This window comes from Nicotiana tabacum, chromosome 5, assembly GCF_000715075.1.
Source record: "Nicotiana tabacum cultivar K326 chromosome 5, ASM71507v2, whole genome shotgun sequence".
Lineage (NCBI taxonomy): Eukaryota > Viridiplantae > Streptophyta > Magnoliopsida > Solanales > Solanaceae > Nicotiana > Nicotiana tabacum.
Window position 1 is genome coordinate 1000764 of NC_134084.1, and position 20630 is coordinate 1021393.

Sequence of the window (20630 nt, forward strand, 5' to 3'; positions counted from 1 at the left end):
CTTTTCCCAATTACGTACAAGGTTAGTCTCGATACACCTTTTCAACACTCTGGTCAGGTTTGTAAGGCACTAATCGAATGAGTTTCCTACCACTGAGAAATCATCCATGAACACCTCCATTATGCCTTCAACCATGTTGGTGAATATTGCCATTATGCACCTTTGGAATGTGGCGGGTGCATTGCAAAGAACAAAAGGCATCCTCCGGAAGGCATAAATCCCATATGGACATGTGAACGAGGTCTTCTCTCTATCCTCTGGTGCAATAGAGATTTGGTTGTACCCTGAGTACCCATCCAGAAAACAGAAGTGGGACCTCCCTGCCAGTCTGTCAAGCATCTGATCAATGAAGGGAAATGGGAAGTGGTCTTTCCGGGTGGCCAGATTCAATATCCTATAGTCCATACAAATTCTCCAGCCTGTAACGGTTCTTGTAGCGATCATCTCATTGTTTTCATTTTTTACCATCGTCATACCACCCTTCTTAGGAACACATTGCACCGGGCTAACCCAGTTGCTGTCATAGATGGGGAAAATGATTCCCGCATGTAACCACTTAATGATCTCCTTCTTCACCACTTCCTTCATGTTGGGGTTCAGCCTTCTTTGGTGCTCCCTTGAAGGTTTGTGCCCCTCTTCCAGCAGAATTTTATGCATACAATATGCCGGGTTGATCCCCTTAATGTCTGTCATGGTCCACCTAATGGAAGTCTTGCACTCTGTGAGTACTTGCAAAAGTTGTTGTGCCTGCACATCTAATAAACTAGATGAGATAATAATAGGTAATGGGGAGTTAGGTCCTAGGAACACATACTTGAGGTGGGCGGGCAGTGGCTTCAACTCCATCTTTGGTAGTTCTTCTATGGATGGCTTGGCTGGAGGAGTTTCTCTTTTTTCTAAGTGCAGAGGCTCGAATTCCAGTGACATCTCCCAAAAGCCTTTGCCCTCAAGAGCCAGCAACCATTCTGTCAATTCTTCCCCATTCACCTCATCTAAATTCATAAGACATGCAGCAAGAGGATCCTCAATAGTCAATGTCTCATCATCCTCTTCCAAGATTACATCCACGACATCAATAAGAGAACAATTGGCGAATTCACTTGGTCGCCTCATAGATTTCTGCACGTTGAATGTTATCTCCTCATCGTTCAACCTCATCTTGAGCTCCCCAATTTCACAATCAATGAGGGCTCGACCTGTGGTCAAGAACGACCTTCCCAAAATTATGGAAATTTCTTCATCCACTCTACAATCCAGAATCACAAAATCTGTAGGGAACACAAATTTTCCTACCTATATCAACATATCATCCAAAATACCTGAGGGTCTTTTCATAGTTATGTCAGCCAGCTGCAACAACATTACGTGGGTCTAGCTCTTCTAATTCCCAACCTCTTATAGATCACCAGGGGCATAGGATTTATGCTAGCCCCCAAATCACAGAGTGCCTTGGCAAAGGAAAAGTTACCAATGGTGCAGGGAATTGTGAAACTCCCTGGATCAGTCAACTTTTCAGTAACTGGTCTAGTCACCACAACATTGCAGGTCTGAGTTAGAGTTACTGTGGCCAAGTTTTGAAAGTCGAATTTTCGGGACATCAAGTCCTTCATCATTTTTATATAACCAGGCATCTCCTTCAAAGCATTAATCAATGGAATATTTACCTGAATTTGTTTCAACATCTCTAAGAATTTCTTGTAGTGTTCATCTTTCTGGTATTTGGCCAGCCTCTGTGGGAATGGTGCTGGAGGTCTCTTCTTCCCAGTGGTTTGGATTTTCTCTTTGTCAGATACCACCTCAACTACCGGTTCCTGGGCTGTCTCAACTTCTTTCTCAGCCTCAATCTGTGTGTTGGTTTCTTCCTAGGCAGGTTGTACTATCACCTCTGTCTGTTTTGCTGAATCATCTAGTTCAACGGGCACTGGTACAAGTGTCTCAGCCTGTCTGCTTTCTCGAGCCCTCTCTTACTACAAGTCTAGGTCTCTGCCATTACGTAGAATCATTGCCATCAACTGCTTTGGGCCTTGATCTTTTGGATTTACCTGAGTGTCTGCAGGCAATGTCCCATGAGGACGATTATTCAAAGACATCGAGATCTAGCCCATTTGCACTTCAATATTCTTTATGGCTAACTCATGTTCATATACTCTTTCACTCATTTTCGCATTTGAACCAATAACCTGCTGCATCATTGCCTCGAGTCTGGCAAACCCATCTTCCTGTCTCCCACCATGTTGCTGTTGAGGAGGATGATAACCCTACTACTGATTTTGGTTGTTGTACTCTTGTGGCCTTTGGTAGGGCGCCACATTATCGTGAGGACACATGGTTCCCATATTTCCATTGTTATGTTGCGGCTGGACTGGCATGTATTGCTGATTCTGTTGGCCCCTATTCTGACCACCCTGTCTCTGGCCCCCATAATTAGACACATAATTCATGTTTTCAGGGTAATGATGATGATCACTTTCCGCATTCCACTGGCTACCAATTGGCTGACTAATGCAAGATGTGCATAAGCCCCCATTGGTTGTATCTACAATGTGCACCTGCTGTTTCTGCCCTGACTCTTCCACCTTTTTGGTAAGTATGCTCATTTATGTCATTAAGGTGGCCATATTTTCAGCAAGAGTGTTGGCTGGATCAAAGGCCATTGAGTGAACTACTGGAGTGATATGTGCATTCCTGGTTGTCCACCCCGAATTTTGTGCCATCCTATCAAGCATGATCTGGCTTTCTCTCTATAATTTGCTCAAGAATGCTCCACCAGCTGAAGCATCAACATTAGCCTTCACGCTATCTGTCAGACCCATGTAAAACCGCTGCCCCAACATCTACTCTGGAATACCATAGTGCGGACATATAACCAACATCCCTTTGAATCGTTCCCATGTTTGTTGCAATGTTTCCATTGGTTTCTGTCTGAAGCTCAAAATTTCATCAATTTACTAAGCAATCTTGTTGGGTGGATGAAACTTATTCACAAATTGCTTGACTAACTCCTCCCAAGTCGTGATGGAATTAATAGGGAGTGAATTTAGCCAAGTCTGGGAAGCTCCTGTTATTGAGAATGGAAACAACAACAACTTTATTGCTTCCTGAGTTACGTTGGGCTGCCTTGAGTTTTGCAGATTGACAGGAAATTCTTCAACTGCTGTTGAGGATCTTCAATGTATGACCCTGAAAATAGTCCCTTGTTTTGCAACAAGTGCAGCATGTTGTTTGTGATTTGAAAAGATTCAGCCTGTATCTGCGGGACTGATATCACTGTGGCCAAATTTTTTGCTGTGAATTGCGCCCAGTCATATAGAGGAGCCTCTGGCACAAGAGGCTCCACTACCTACGCAGCTAGGTCTACCACGTTATCCCCATTGTTGTTTTTGTTGTTTACCAGCTCTGCCATGTGTGGTTCAGGTTGTTCAGTTGATTGTTGTTGTTTGTTTTTCCGGTTGACCCAATTCAAGGCCTTGAAAACTTTCTCGGGATCTGATAATGCTTCCAACACTTCACCAGTTCTCGATGAGTTTCTAGACATGCACCTGTACAACCAAGTTAGCAAACGTTAAAATTTCAATGAATGGATTGAAAATGAAGAAAATTGACTACACTAAGAATTTTTGTATTTCTTTCAACTATAATTGATAACACCGTTAATTTCCTGGCAACGATGCTAAAATTTGATCACGCCCAACTATGCCTTATAAAAAGGATAAGTGGTCGTTGCAAATATAATCCAGATATTTAGCCCAGAGTCGAATCCCACAGGGAATAAACCTACCAACTACTTTTGTCAAACTCACCGAATTCTCCGTAATCAATTTCCCAGATAGTTTGAATAACACTTGGTGATATTTCTACGAACTATAACTGAATAAAATTAAGTAAACTAAAAGCTAACTATAACTGAGTTGTAAACAAATAAGAGAAGGATCTAAGGTTGTGATTTCCCCTATTGATGGAATCCCTTCCTGTCATGTTTCGTATAGATTTGCCTAATCATCTCTATCGATCATGAGCACTCTTACTACCATAAATCTCTCCCGAGTAATTACGACAATTTACTAGACGCACTCTCTCGACTTACGCTAGCTGATTTTTATTACAACTCACTTAGATCGCACCCAAGGTTTTGTTATCCCTAATACCACCTTTACACCCCCGGTTGTTAATTCCTCATATATTTTGGGAGTGGTGTTGTTCAACAACTACCTAAATATGCATTCTCTCCCGAGTAATACATATTAAATAGGTACAGCTAATTGAGGATCCTATCAATTAACTACAACAAGAACGTAGTTAAACAAATAGAGATTAAACTGGGCAAACTATATTAACACAATAAGAAGTTCATCCCTCAACAAGTTCCATCAAAACCTTAGACTAAATAATTAGCTACTCATAATCGTGTTCATAATACAAAGCAAAGATGAAGGAATGAAGAATTCGATGCCAATCTCCTCCGGAAATTTCTCCAAACGTTTTCTCCCTTCCGAAATAGCCTCCCTAGGTCTAAGATAAGTCCTCAAAATAGAGTTTTTATATGTATTTATACCAAGTAGGGTCGGGCACAGACGAAACACCCTTTCCTGCGCGAAATAGGACTTGGCTCTGTAAAATTTCTACTGTTGCGCCGCACCATGCGACGCGCTAATGGCCTTTATCAGCAACTTCTCACTTTTCTTGTCAGGCCCACTTTTGTACTGTTGCCCCGTACCTTGCGGCGCCCCATGCGGCGCGGCAGTGCAATTTCCTCATAGTGAACTTATTTCGTCCTCTTTTAACATCCAGACTTGGTACACGACCTCCGAACACGATCCTGAGTTAATGTATTGGGCTTTTACTCAGACTTCAAAGCTCCGGATTGATCAATTTAGCTCCAAATTAACTCTTGAGCTCATGATCACCTCCCGCAAGGTATAAAGCACGTACTAAGTGTAATTCACTATTATTTGAGCTCAAACATACGTAAAAATGCAGTAATTGGAATGTAATACTATGGCTAAAATACGAATTTCTAGCCTAACATCAGTAGAAACCTCATTTATCTGGAATTGTGGAGTTAAATATCATTTCTATGAAATTGCATAATTGACTATATAAATAATGTTTTACAGATATTTTGAGTATAAAGTTCGGGAACAATATTTAATATTAGTTGAATTAAAAGTGATATGGAGTGACGTTTACATATTTATAAAGGAGACTCGTACCAAAAATAGAAGAAGTCATTTTTGTCGTTTTGATTGGTAGAAATTCATTTCATGTTGAAAAAAATATTTTTCAGGATTCAAAAAACAAATTTTCAATCAAGATTTGTGTAAAGAGTTTTCACCTTATCATGTAATATAATTATTATAACAGGTTACGTCTTACTTATTTTTCAGGGTACTGATTCCACTTATTTCGAGTAATTACGTAAGTATAATTTATTTTTAAATAACTTAATACATAAAAAAAAAAAGTTATACCGTCAGTATACACAAGTTTAACCCTCTTTCAACCAAGGTAAAGATCAAGATGCCGAAATTTAAATAATAAGAAAGCTCTAGCCTACCCTGCTTCCTTCAAATGCACTCATACATCGCCCAAAAAAGATTATTGGCATTGCGAAATAAAGTAGGAAAATGAGATAATAAATACTCGTGTAGGAATGAAGCAAATGCACATAGAAGTAGTTGCAGAACAAAGAAAAAAAAATGGCGGAACCAAGAAAAGATGTCCACAATTCAAGGAGCATTTTCATTTCAATTAAGGAAACCATAATCAGAAAAACTCAAATAGTGCATTTGAAGTTAAAGTCAACTTTAATTTTAAGATTTGCCTTAAGTATATCATTAACTAAATTAATCTGCAATGTTTAACAAGATGCCTACTTTCTTTTAATGTGAAAGTCAAATTCCCAATCTCTTAATCATTTTCATATGCAACTAATATAGTAGCTAAAACTTTTGCATACTACTTTTGGTAGGCAGCACGGCAGCATCTAATCTTAGCTTGAAGGGTGCAGATTATCATCCTTTTACTCTTTCCATTCTATAAATTATATCTTAACAAGAGATAATACCATGATTAACGCGCATTAAATCATCTTAAATATTTCGCGAAAAGATGAAGGTTATTGTTAACTTATGGGTTGGAAGAACAGTTCTAAGAGCATGTCTTCTAGCATTCATGTTTACTATTTTACAACATACTCGAGCTTTCGTACAACAATATAAATTTATTGTGAGTAGATTTCACCATTTCTTTCTCCCTATTCTTGTTTATGTTAAGATTTTGCATAGTAACAGAGTTGTTTTACTGCTATATATGTAAGAGATGACTTGTGCACGGATAGAGGTGGAGCCAGGATTTTAAACTTATGGGTTCGGGATTCTAATGCTTTTAAGTTACTGGATTCTAAATTAATAATTTATACATATTTAATGAAATTTTTAAGACAATTTACATGGTTTGAACCAAAACTAATCGGTTCGGCTGAACCTGTAGTTAACATTGTGGCTCCGCCTACGAAAGTAAAATGTGAGTATTTTCTTTATACTAGCTTCTTTATCTGGCTAACGTTGCATGGCAGGTGAAAGAAACTTCATATCAAAGGCTCTGCGAATCAAAGAACATCTTAACTGTGAATGGACAATTTCCAGGACCCACTATTTATGCTCGAAAAGGAGAAACTATCATTGTGGATGTCTACAACAAAGGGAAATCCAACATAACCATTCACTGGTATGACTAGTACTATACAGTAGTCAGTATATGATTTTTCTTAAAACTATAGTGGCTTGATCATAGTGCGCCGAGCCTTTTTACTGGCTATCACGTTTGCGTTTCATCTATTTTCTGGTCTTTATGATATTATTATTCATATGGTCTCGATTGGTGGTACTGATAGTGTCTCTTTTCGTCTTCTTGAGCCGAGGGTCTTTCGAAAATAACCTCTCTGCTCCCTCGGGGTAGGGGTAAGGTCTGTGTACACACTACCCTCCCCAGACCCCACTTGTGGGATTGTACTGGGTCGTTGTTGTTGTTGTTGTATAGTTTCTGGACCAGCTTGTATGCACCTTAACCATTGCTACAAGGTACTTGCTACCTCCAACCAGCACAAATACCGGATAACTTTGTTGTTGGGATAAAAAATAATCTCGCCCAGGAATAATATCCACAGCAAATAATAATAACACAAGAGAGTAACAATGACACCAAATATTTTAGCGGGATAAAATACAATACCCGAGTGGAGCAATATTACCACTATAATATTACAACTCAGTAGTGTCAAGAGACTACTACAACTTTGAAAGAAATAACACTCTTTATTTAAAACACCTCACTACAATATTACTACCACTCACTAATTATCTCACAGACCACAATCTGTGGATTACTCTCACTGCTTTATGTTTCTCTCGTTATTTTGGTGTGTATCAAAAGAGAAATGGAGCCTGCTATTTATAGAAGATCAGAATGGTTTATTCACTATAATTTGCAGTGCAAATTACCATCGGTCAAAACATGTGTTTGTGACTTTTGAAATTTGGCAACTTTTTCTAGCCGCCCAACTTGGAAAATCTTTCCAGCCACCCTATTTGACTTCTGCAACTTTTACATCTTTTTTCTTTGTTTCATCTTTTTTATGGGTCCTACAAATCTCTCCCTTAATTTTGATTTTTCTTCTTCATTCCAATTCTTGATCTCAATCTTTGAAAATCTTCAAACTTAAGAGGCTTTGTGAAGATATCTGCAACTTGATAATGAGACTTCACATATTTGAGCCCGACTTCCTTCTTGGCAATGTACTCTCTGATGAAATGATACCTTGTATCTATATGCTTGCTTCGATCATGATATACCGGATTCTTGGCAAGTGCCTGTGCAGATTTGTTGTCAATACAAATCTCTGTAGCTTCCATTTGTGGCAAATTGAGCTCCTTTAATAATCTTCTTATCCAAATAGCATGACAAGTACATGATGTTGCTGCTATATATTCGGCTTCACAAGTCGAGAGAGTAACAATGGTCTGTTTCTTTGAACTCCAAGAAATAACAGAATCACTCAAGAAAAATACAAAACCAGTTGTACTTTTTCTATCATCAATATCTCCCACATAATCACCACAAAATCCCATAAGGTTAAAATCATTAGAAGAAGAATAAAATAACCCAAAATCGATCGTACCTTTTAGGTAACGAAGAATTCTTCTAGTGACCTTCAAGTGAGTAGAGGTAGGAGCCTCCATGAAGCGACTTACTACTCCAACTGCAAAAAGTATATCTGGTCTGGTACAAGTCAAGTACCTCAAACTTCCCACAAGACTTTTGAAGAATGTGAGATCCACTTTTTCTCCATCATCAAACTTGGACAATTTTGTCCCACTTTCCATCGGTGTGTTCACGGGGTTGCAATCGAGCATGTTGAACTTCTTCAATATCTCCTTTGTATAGCTTTCTTAAGAGATAAAAATTCCATCCTCCATCTGCTTCACTTCTACGCCCAGGTAATATGACATGGGCCCTACGTCTGTCATCTCGAACTCACGGGACATATCTTTCTTGAAAGCTTCAAACAAACTTGGGTTATTACCCGTAAAAATAAGATCATCAACATAAAGACAAACAAGTAAGATATCTCCATTAGTATGAACTTTAAGGTAAAGAGCATATTCATGGAGACAACGAGTAAACCCATTGTCTTGAAAATACTTGTCGATGCAACTATTCCATGCTCGTGGGGCTTGCTTTAATCCATGTAAAGATTTCTTCAACCGCAACACTTTATCTTCATGGTTTTTGACCACGAAGCCCAATGGTTGTTCAACATAGACTTCTTCTTCAAGATAGCCATTCAAGAAGGCTGACTTGACATCTAGTTGATGAATCTTCCACTTCATTTGCGCCGCCAAAGAGATCAGCAAACGAATAGTCTCCATGCGGGCAACAGGTGTATAGACTTCTTCATAGTCAATGCCTTGCCTTTGCGTGTAGCCTTTAGCCACAAGTCGTGCCTTGTATCTCTCCACATCTCCATCAACATTCTTCTTTGTCTTGTATACCCATTTCACTCCAATTGCTCGATAACCCTTGGGAAGAGTTGTTAACTCCCAAGTGTTGTTCTTCTCTATTGACTCAATCTCCTCCTCCATAGCTTGTCTCCACCTTTTGTTTGTAACAGCTTCATCAAAGTTCATTGGTTCACTGTCAGCAAAGAGACAACATAAAAAATCAAAATTAGTAACTTCTTCTGTGTCCTCATAGAGCTCTTGAATGCTCCTTGTCTTTTGCGGCTGTTCATTTGAACCTTCTTGAGAAGAGGGAGATGTAACATTTGTTGGAGAAGAAGCTGGAGTTGTGTCCTGCACAGGTTCCACGATATCCGGTTCTTCTTCATCACCAAAGTATGGAAGAAAATCATATGAAGTTTCTTCCTCAGCTTCCCAATTCCATGCCAGTTCTTCATCAAATTCAACATCACGACTTACCACCACCTTACCGCTACTTGGGTTGTATAGCTTGTAGCCTTTTGAACTCGTATCATAGCCAACAAACACATGCTTGACACTTCGGTCGTCAAGCTTTGCTCTCCCTTGATGTGGCACATGAGCATAGGCTATGCTCCCAAAGATTCTCAAGTGCTTGACACTTGGCTTTCTTCCACTCCATGCTTTTTGAGGGGTTTGATCTCTAACATTTCTTGTTGGAGACCTATTATTCAAATAAACTGCACAAGAAACAGCTTCGGCCCAAAATTCCTTAGGCATACTTTTAGCTTTCAACATACATCTAGCCATATTAAGAATCGTTCGATTCTTTCTCTCTGAAACACCATTTTGTTGAGGTGAATAAGGTACCGTTAGAGGGCGACGAATTTCATGAAGTTGACAGAAGTCATTAAATTCGTTTCAGGGGAATTCGCCTCCTCTATCGGACCTTAGAGCTTTAATTTCATAGCCACTTTCTTTCTCCACAAGTACTTTGAAATTTTTAAAAGCAACAAAAGCTTCAGATTTTTGGTTCAAGAAATAAACCCAAGTCTTTCTACTAAAGTCATCAATGAAAAGCAGAAAGTATTTTCTTTTACCAAAAGAAGGTGGATTGATTGGTCCACACACATCAGTGTGGACAAGCTGGAGCGGCTTGGTTGATCTTGACATGGCCTCCTTTGGAAAACTCCTCCTTGCATGCTTTCCAAGAAGACAAGCTTCACACAATTGATTGGGATGGTTAATTGATGGTATCCCATGCACCATGTTCTTTTCTCCCATTGATTTGAGCGCTTCAAAATTTAAGTGCCCAAATCGCATGTGCCAACACCATGATTCATCTTGCACATTAGCCTTCAAACACTTTGCATCAATTGTTTTAAGATTCAGAGAAAACAATCTATTCTTTGCCATATGTACTTTAGCAATTAGAATTCCACTTGAATCTCTAAGCCAAAGATGCATATTTTTCATGTGGATGTCATATTCCTTTTCAAGAAGTTGGCCCAAATTTTAAAATATTACTTTTTAATTTTGGCACATAATAAACATCTTGAATTAACTTGTGACTACCATATTTACAGGAGATCAGAATCGTACATATCCCTTCGATTTGAACCTTTGAGGTATCTCCAAAGGATACGTTACCTCTCACTGTTTTATTGATCTCCACAAACTTCTCTTTGTATCCACACATATGGTTGCTTTCTCCATTGTCCAAATACCACGAGCTGCAATCATCTCTGTCTTCTTCCTTGAGTGCCATCAACAACGTTGACTTATTTTCTTCTTTCTTGTCGTCAACAAGGTTAGCCTTTTCTTCAACATTGCTACGATATTCCCAAGAGTAATGGCCAAATTTATGACAATTATAACATTCAATTTTTGATTTGTCATACCTTTGTCCATTATTTTCTTGGAAGTATCCACGTCCTCTTCCTCCTCTTTGTCTACAACCATGACCTCTGAATGTTTGGTGGATTTTAACTTCATTGTTGAAGTTGTTACCATTACTTCTTCCTCTTCCATGACCTCCTCGTACTCGTCCTCATCCTCGTCCATTTCCTCGATAGCTTGTTTCAACTCCATAATCCTTGAAGGATGCCTGAGTTTTAAGAAGTTGCTCCGATGACACTTCTTGTCTCCTTTTGATCTTTTCTTCGTGGGCCTGTAAAGAACCTTCCAATTGCTCCACCATCATAGAGTCTAAATATGTAGATTCCTCAATAGCACACACCACAGAATCAAATTTAGGTGTTAAAGTGCGAAGGATCTTTTCTAGCACATGGACATCTTCTATGTCCTCCCCGTATCTTCTTAGTTGATTTACAACAACCTTCACTTTTGAAAAATAATTCGAGATGCATTCGAATTCTTTCATTTTTAAAACTTCAAAATCAGCCCTTGGAGTTTGAAGTTTTACTTTTTTCACTTTGTCAATTCCTTGAAGAGAATTTTGTAAAATCCCCCAAGCTTCCTTTGAGGTGGTAGCATCAGTCACCTTCTCAATCATGACATCATCCAAACATTGATGGATTAGCGTCAGGGCTTGTTGATCCTTCTTTCTTGTCTTTGCCAAGACCTCTTTTTCATTTTAAGACAGAGCTTCCTCATTATTGGGTTTTGCATACCCTATGTCTACGATTTCCCACACATCCTGGAAGCCAAGAATGACTTTCATGCGTAGACACCATTTCTCATAATTATCTTTTGTGAGACGGGGGTACTGAAAAGATAGCGGACCATTATTTGCCATGATTCTGATACCATGTTGTTGGGATAAAAAATAATCTCGCCCAGGAATAATATCCATATCAAATAATAATAACACAAGAGAGTAACAATGACACCAAATATTTTAGCGGGATAAAATACAATACCCGAGTGGAGCAATATTACCACTATAATAATACAACTCAGTAGTGTCAAGAGACTACTACAACTTTGAAAGAAATAACACTCTTTATTTAAAACACCTCACTACAATATTACTACGACTCACTAGTTATCTCACAGACCATAATCTGTGGATTTCTCTCATTGCTTTATATTTCTCTCGTTATTTTGGTGTGTATCAAAAGAGAAATGGAGCCTGCTATTTATAGAAGATCAGAATGATTTATTCACTGTAATTTGCAGTGCAAATTACCATCGGTCAAAACATGTGTTTGTGACTTTTGAAATTTGGCAACTTTTTCTAGCCGCCCAACTTGGAAAATCTTTCCAGCCACCCTATTTGACTTCTGCAACTTTTTCATCTTTTTTCTTTGTTTCATCTTTTTTATGGGTCCTACATTTGTCCACTAATGCTTGGACAAATAGAAAGAAATCACCTAACGTTTTTTTTTTGTTGGGACTTAATTAGTTCTTTGGAATTTAAATTCGAATAATTTTTTACGTAATAAAATGCAGGCATGGAGTAAAACAACCTAGGAATCCATGGTCAGATGGGCCAGAATACATAACCCAATGTCCAATCCAACCAGGTTCAAAATTCAGGCAAATGTTGATCTTTTCGGATGAGGAGGGCACCTTATGGTGGCATGCACACAAAGAATGGGATCGAGCCACGGTTCATGGTGCCATTGTTGTTTATCCCAAACTTGGTACTACCTACCCTTTCCCCAGACCTGCTGCCGAACTAACCGTTGTCTTAGGTAAAATTACAATTTAATCGATCTTGTACCCGGTTTAATTTAAACACAATGAAGTCTTATGATTGGATGCGATCATACCAGCACTAACACATCGGATTCCATCAGAACTCCGAAGTTAAGTGTGCTTAGGCGAAAATAGTCCTAGGCTGGGTGACCCTCTGGGAAGTCCCCGTGTTGTATCCCTCTTTTAAAAGGGAGTCTTGGAGCAACGGTAAAAAATTTTCCGTGTGACCTATATGTCAGGGGTTCGGGCCGAGGAAGCAGCATCATACCCCTATAGGTGCGGTCCTTCCCTGGACCATGCATGAATGCGAGATACTTTGTGCACCACACTGTTTTTTTTTTAAAGTTTTATGATCAAGCCTCTAAAAACTATTGTCTTCCTGATTTGATTCTTAGGGGAGTGGTGGAAGGAAAATATTATGTTGGTATATGAGCAATTTATCACCTCAGGAGGTCAACCAATTGATTCTGATGCTTATACAATAAATGGTCAGCCTGGAGATTTTTACCCTTGCTCAAAGTATGGTAAGTGAATTGTAACTCCATCAGAAAACAAAAGGCAGAGATGAGTTTGTAATTTTTAACTTTCCTATTAACTGTATGGGCAGAGACATTCAAGTTAGAGGTAGAGTGTGGGAAGACATATCTGCTACGGATCATAAACGCCGCAATGAATGAAATGCTTTTCTTTGGAATAGCAGAGCATAAACTCACAGTAGTAGGAACAGATGGAAGCTACACTAAGCCTTTGACAAGGGATTTTATCACAATAACTCCTGGACAAACATTTGATTGCATATTGGAGGCTAACCAGAAGCCGGGCCGTTACTATATGGCTGCTAGAGCTTATTCCAGTGGGGTTAATGTCAATTTTGACAACACAACCACCACAGCAATTGTGGAATACAAAGGAAACTACGACGAATATTCTTCTCCTCCTCCATTGCCTTATTTACCTTGTTACAATGATACTCTTGCAGCTGTAGATTTTAGTGCTAGTCTTAGAAGTTTGGCTTCGGATGACCACCCGATAACTGTACCAACTGAAGTGAAAGATAGGTTGATATCAACAGTTTCAATAAATGCATACCCTTGCCCTATAAACGGTACAAACTCTACGTGCCAAGGACCTAATGGAACGCGACTAGCAGCGAGTATGAACAACATAAGCTTTGTCAACCCGTCCATTGATATCCTAGAAGCGTACTATTATCATATAAAGGGTGTGTTATTTGGGGAGAAATTTCCAAAGTTTCCGCCATATGTATTCAATTATACTGCAGATGTCCTGCCTTTGCGATTGGAAATACCAAAAAGCGGGACACATGTAGTAATGCTGAAGTATAATACGACAGTTGAGCTCGTTTTTCAGGGGACTAACCTGGTTGCTGGCATAGATCATCCAATGCATCTACATGGATTTAATTTCTACACTGTTGGATTGGGACTTGGAAATTTCGACGAGAGGTTGGATCCTCTGAACTATAATCTTGTCGATCCTCCTCGCCAGAACACTGTTGCTGTCCCTAAAAGGGGTTGGGCTGCCATTAGATTCAAAGCAGACAACCCTGGTAAGTCTAACTCCCTTAAAGCTCCTTTATTTGGTAATTTTATTTATTTAAGTACTCCATCTATTCCGCTCTATACATTTTTGAGTTATTAAGTACTGTTTTTTATGTAGTTTCTAAGTATGTAACCTATATTTTAACAAACTTGAATATTCTATACCTGAATCACAACAACAATAGACCAGTGTAATCCCACGAAGTGAAGTTTGGGAGGGGTAAAGTATATGCAGACGTTACCTATACCTTGTAAAGGTAGAGAGGCCTGTTTCGGATAGACCTATATATACCTGAATCATATGAAAACCAAATAATTTGACCCTGGAATTTCGAGCTCCATCACATAAAATGGAACATAGGGGGGTATTTCTTTTCCAATAATTGAACGTTTTTTTCCTTCTTTGCTTATTCTTGATCTTCCAATGTTCCAGGAGTTTGGTTTTTGCACTGCCATTTTGAGCGTCATTTGACATGGGGCATGAAGACTGTATTCATAGTTAGAGAAGGCGATTGCCCTGAAGAAAAGTTGTTGCCACGTCCCTTAGACATGCCTCGATGCTGATTGCCGTGTGAATCAGGGGTGGATTTATAGGGAAGATTATGACCGCACATGAACTCATGCTGTCTCCGTAAAATTAGATATTTTAGATATATATTTTTTTTAAAATTAGTATAATATTAACTGTTGACACTCATGCCCCAAGAAAATTAAATACTGCACTTGGTAGTTGAATTATTTACCAGGAAAAATGGAGATCAATTCCACTTAATATTTTTTTTTTATAGTAGTGCACCCATGTACTAGAAATTCTAGATTCGCCTCTGAATCTTCAACCGCGTCCATACGTAAATGTGTTGTATTTGATTAACAGTTGTACTGAATCGGAGGAAATGTTTTTAGAGTTGAACCCTTCATGGCTGAGGAATTTGTGCCTTTTAAACTCTGCTATGCATATTTACCCGAATATCAGAAACTAGATGCTGGTTAATATAAGTAATGAAGGAACATCACTAGATTTCAGAAATAAGGAAAATCATTTCTCCTAGGTTTTGTGTATCTATTTTTAAATCTAAATCTCTCCACTTAATAAGAAAAAAAAAGAATTGATGATTTTAAAAGGGTGTACTTTATTAATATGTAGATTCTTTTCACAATTATCCTAATCAATGCGAATTATGTTTTATTTGGGTCGAGGGTCCATAAAAAATAATCTCTCTCTACTTCACGAGGTAGAAGTAAGGTTTGCGTACACACATTATCCTCCTATATCCCTCGTGAGATTTCATTGAATATGTTACTGTTATTATCTAATCAACTAATCAAAACTTCCCATTGGAGTTGAGGGTTGTCTAAGATGTCAATAATCCCCTTTTCTATCAATGTGGCAAAAAGAAAGGCATGGATGCAGCAGAATAAAAAGGCTTGCCTATTAGAGGTAGCAAATGAACGAGTCGGTTCGGGTATTGGCGAGATAAAAATGGGTAATACAAAACAAATGATATATCCGACCCGACCCAATTGATATGGATAAAAAATAGGTTAAGCGGTGAATTATATGGATATTCATATTATCCATGGCTTCTTGAATATGATTCTTTTGGGAAAATTCCTAGTCTCTCAAATTTGAGGAACCCACAATTTGAGTATTTGCGAATATAAAAGTTAAACCCATTGGTTATCCATTTTTTAAGTGGATAATATGGATCTTATCCATATTTGACCTATTTTTGAAATGTTTATTATCCAACCCATTTTTAATGGATAATATGGATGGTTATTAAAGATGTTAATTATTCCTTCCATTCCAATTTATTTGATATTATTTCCTTGTTAGTCAGTATAAAAAAGATCATATTCAATATTCAAATATAATTGAACTATATATTTCTCATTTTAATTTAAAATGCAATGCTTTTATGACCACAAAAATCTTATCGCATGAATAAGTCACATTCTTAAAATTCTTTCATTCTTTAACTACGTATCCAGTCAAATTAGGCCATATAAATTAAATAGAGGGAGTACTTACGAGTTGAGCGAAAATACTAACCTCCTTTTTTGGTTAAGTTGCTACTAATAGTTTTGTAATGGATTGTAAAGAAATTCAGAAATAAAATTGTAAAAGAGATGATTAGCGGAAGTCAAATGAGTTTTATTAGCTCAATGAATCAAAGTACAATACATTGACATGGCTCTTCAATGAAGTTTGTAGAAAAGAAGAAGAAGAATCAAAGAGAGAGAGAATATAGAGAGAGAAAGTAGTTGAATCTGGTAAAATGTAACTGATTCTGTTGGGCCTTCTCCTACTAATAGATTCTAGAATATTCTTCCTTTGATTTTCACCCTTAGATCATAATAGGCCTATAATCTGAACCACACATCTTAAATGACCATGGACGCTCCTAATGATGCCACGTCACTCTTCTTATTCTTTTATCCTAACTCTACTTTCCTTATTCATTTCATTTCCCTTCACTTCTCAGCCGACAACCTTAGGTTTTGGCAATACCCCACCAATGAAGAACGACCTTGTCCTCAAGGTCGGAGTGTAGCCACAAAGTTAAGAAATTGACTCTTGATATATCCTCAATCTTCCCATGTCTCCTCATCTTCTCCTAAATTTGTCCATTGCACCAACACCTTAACCCCCACTCCATTATTAACCTTGACCATTCACCTCTGCAAAATTGCTAAATGCTGGACCAAAACTTGACCTTCTTCATCACAAATCAGTGGTTGTTATTGTGGTGAAATCGCTGGGCCAATGTGTTTCTTGAGCTGCGACACATAGAAAACTGGGTGGATTTGAGACCCAGATGTAAGCTCCAGTAAGTAAGCCACTGCCCCTATCTTTTCTGTGATTTTATGTGGTCCATAGTATTTACCACTTAGCTTCAAGTTCCTTCGCACTGCTACTGAGGTTTTCCTGTACGGCTGGAGTTTTAGATAGACTAAATCTCCAACCTCTAGATTTCTGTTTGATCTGCGTTTGTTAGCATAGAATTTCGTGCGAGCCTAAGCTTGATTTAGATTTTCTTTCAGATTCTGCAACATTTGCTGTCTCTGATCTATAAGAGACCCTGCTGATGTATGTGTAGAATATGGTAGTGACCCCATATGAACCTGTGTAGGTGGAAACCCATATAGAGCCTAAAAAGGGGTAGTCTGTAATGAGCTGTGATAATTGGTATTGTCCCATCACTCAGCTAATGGCAGCCACTTCGCTCATTGCTTAGGGTTAGTGAACACCACAACCCTTAAATAAGATTCCAAGCACCCGTTAAGCCTCTCCGTTTGACCATCAGACTGGGGATGATAGGAAGTAGACATATTCAATTTATTTCCCATGGTTTTGAAGAGTTGCTGCCACAATTGACTAGTGAAGATGGAATCCCTATCTGTCACAATAGTCTTGGGTAATCCATACAACTTGTAGATATCCTTTAGGAATGTCTCAGCTACATCCTGAACTGTATAAGGATGTTTATGAGCCAGAAAATGACCATACTTAATCAGTCGATCCACTACCACCAATATAACCTCCATGCAGCCAGATTTAGGAAGCCCTTCAATGAAATCCATGGCTATGTCTTTCCATGACATTTCTGGGATAGGTAAGGGTTGTAGTAGGCCTGGAGAGAGGACATTTTCTGTTTTAACTCTTTGACAAGTATCACATTCCGAAACCTTCTTGATCACCTCAATATTCATGTTTGGCCAACAGAATACTCCTTTGATCCTTCTGTAAGTCCCCATCTGCCTAGAGTGACCTCCCAATGGTGATTAATGTAGTGCCTCAAAAATCTTAGTTCTAAGGGGTGTTCATTTCCCTATATATATTCTCTGTTTGTACCTTACAATTCCTTGTTGTAAGGTATAGTGTAGCTTGTTATCAGGGGCTGTTGTCGGCTCAATTATCAATTGTGCAGCTGCAGGGTCATTCTAGTAACTCTGGATGATCTCTTGCATTCAAGTAGGTTCAGCAGTTGTGATGACATTTAGGCTAGAATCCTCTATCTCATGCATCGGCTACCCTATTTTCTGTCCCCTTTTTGTACTGAACCTCATAGTCCAATTCCAGCAATTTAGTTAAGCCTTTCTGTTGAAGAGCAGTTGTGACTTTTTGCTCTAATAAGTACTTCAAACTGTGATGATCAGTTCTGATATTAAAGTGACCCCCTTGTAAGTAATGTCTTCAACTATCTACTACTGGCAATACTGTCATATACTCCTTCTCATAGGTAGACAATCCCCAATGTCTAGGGGCTAAGACCTTGCTAAAAATGCTAGTGGTCTTCCTTATTGCTTCAGCACAGCTCCCATACCTTTTGAGCAAACATCAGTTTCCACCACAAATGTTTTGGTGAAGTCTGCCAATGCAGGACATGTGCAGTGGTCATTGCTTGCTTGAGGTTGTTGAAGGTTGTTTCTGCCTCAGGTCCCCACTGAAAAGAATTCTTTTTTAGCAGGTTAGTCAAAGGTTTGCCGATTACCCCATATGATTGGATAAACCTTCTATAGTACCCAGTCAAACTGATCATGCGCAACTATGCCTTATAAAAAGGACAAGCAGTTGTTACAAATATAATCAGGGTATTTAGCGCAGAGTCAAATCCACAGTGAATTAACCTACCAATTACTCTTGTTAGACTCACTAATTTCTTCGTAATCAACTGCTCGGATATTCTGAATAACAATTGGTGATATTTTTACTAGCTATAACTGAATAAAGTTAAGTAAACTAAAAGCTAACTATGATTGAGTTTTAAACAAATAAGAGAAAGAGCTAAGGTTATGATTTCCTCTATTGATGGAATCCCTTCCTGTTATGTTTCGCATTGAATTACCTAATTGTCTCTGTTGATCATGAGCACTCTTACTACTGTAAATCACTCCTAAGTAATTACGACAATTTACTAGACGCACTCTCCCAAGTTACGCTAGCTGGCTTTTATTACAGCTCACTTTAGATCACACCAAAGGTTTCGTTATCCCTAATCCCACCTTTAAACCCTCGGTTATTGATCCCTCATATACTTTGGGAGTTGTGTTGTTCAAAAACTACCTAAATATGCAATCTGTCCCGAGTAATACATACTAAATAGGTACAACTAAGTGAGGATCCTATTAATTAACTACAACAAAAACGTAGTTGAACAAATAAAGATTGAATCGGGCAAACTATGTTAATATAACAAGAAGTTCATTCTCAACAGGTTCCATCAAAACCCTAGACTAAGTAATTAGATACTCATAGCAAAGTAAGATAAAATCACAAAAGTATTCGTAATTTGCAAATAAAGCTAACGAAGAGAAGATTGAAAAATTCTAATGGTTGCTTGATCTTCTCACACTTGTTCTTGCTTCCAATTCAGTCTAAAAACAAGCTTAACCTTCGCTTGGGTGAGTTTGTTGAGTTTATAAAGAGTTAGGATAAGTTTCCCCCGATCTATACTTTAGTCCCCAAATTTCTGTGCGATTACACAGTCGACCGCGACCATGGCAGAATGCGGCGTGACCGCGGTGAAATGCAACTATTCTGCCTCAATTGTTTGGCCTACCGCATTCAAGCCGCGGTCGACCGCGGTCGCGGTGGCCTCTTGCCCAGTCCTTCTTTGCCTCTTTCTTGCATATTTTCATTTGAGTTCTTCTTGATTGGCCTTATATCCACATTATTGACTCCAAAAGACTCCATAGTCTTTTCCTAACTTGGATAAGTTCCTGCAAATCAAAAGAACACCAAATAGAGTATTTTGATATCATTTTGTATTTAAAACAACAATAAAGCATGGTTCATTTAGAGTGAAAATCGCATCTATATAGCCTATTATCAACACCCCACACTTAAACCGTTACTAGTCCTCTAGCAACAAACCACACTCTATTGGCCTAATCATCACAGGATACCTCCCCTACTCTTTATACCAAGAATACTTCACATGGGTAGACTACCTCAGTGCAACCTCCTCACCTCAAGAGTGGACTCTTTTCTAGCCACGCAATACCCCTAAACAGCTCTCCTACTCTTAGTCAGAGGTCCAGACTTAACTTCCCTTCATGAATCATGTGCCTACTCACTACAAAAGAGACTTATATTATTTACAAACCACATACTGAGGAACTCAAATACAACATTTCACTCACCCTCAGAAAAAAAACTTCTTATGCCACAAACAACGCACTATAGCTTGCCAGTAGTGTAATACTCTACTAATCGAGCTCATTCATTCTAAGATCAAATAGGACTTTATTTTGTTGTAATGTTGGCTGTGGGACGGGTAGGATACATATGGGTATAGTGACTACACCTCCCTAAGCACTCCACTACCTTGTGTACTTTTAAGCTCTTAACTTTGTCACACCTTCCTTCCACCATTGTATTATTGTGTTAACCCTTTTTTTTAAGCACACTTTTTCTTTTAATAGC

General features: G+C 38.5%; 1 protein-coding gene and 1 non-coding gene across 2 annotated transcripts; both read left to right on the forward strand.

Moving 5' to 3' along the window:
- The first annotated feature begins 1651 nt into the window (after nt 1–1651).
- On the forward strand, nt 1652–15101 carry LOC107804827 (laccase-15-like). Its single transcript, XM_075254313.1, has 6 exons — nt 1652–2056; nt 6575–6726; nt 12390–12634; nt 13034–13162; nt 13246–14208; nt 14634–15101. The coding sequence occupies exons 1-6, from the start codon at nt 1652–1654 to the stop codon at nt 14762–14764; spliced, it is 2025 nt and encodes a 674-aa protein (XP_075110414.1). The 3' UTR covers nt 14765–15101.
- LOC142181405 (5S ribosomal RNA) lies at nt 12699–12817 on the forward strand. Its single transcript, XR_012710060.1, has one exon. It is a non-coding gene; the product is annotated as a 5S ribosomal RNA (ribosomal RNA).
- Nucleotides 15102–20630: the final 5529 nt, after the last annotated feature.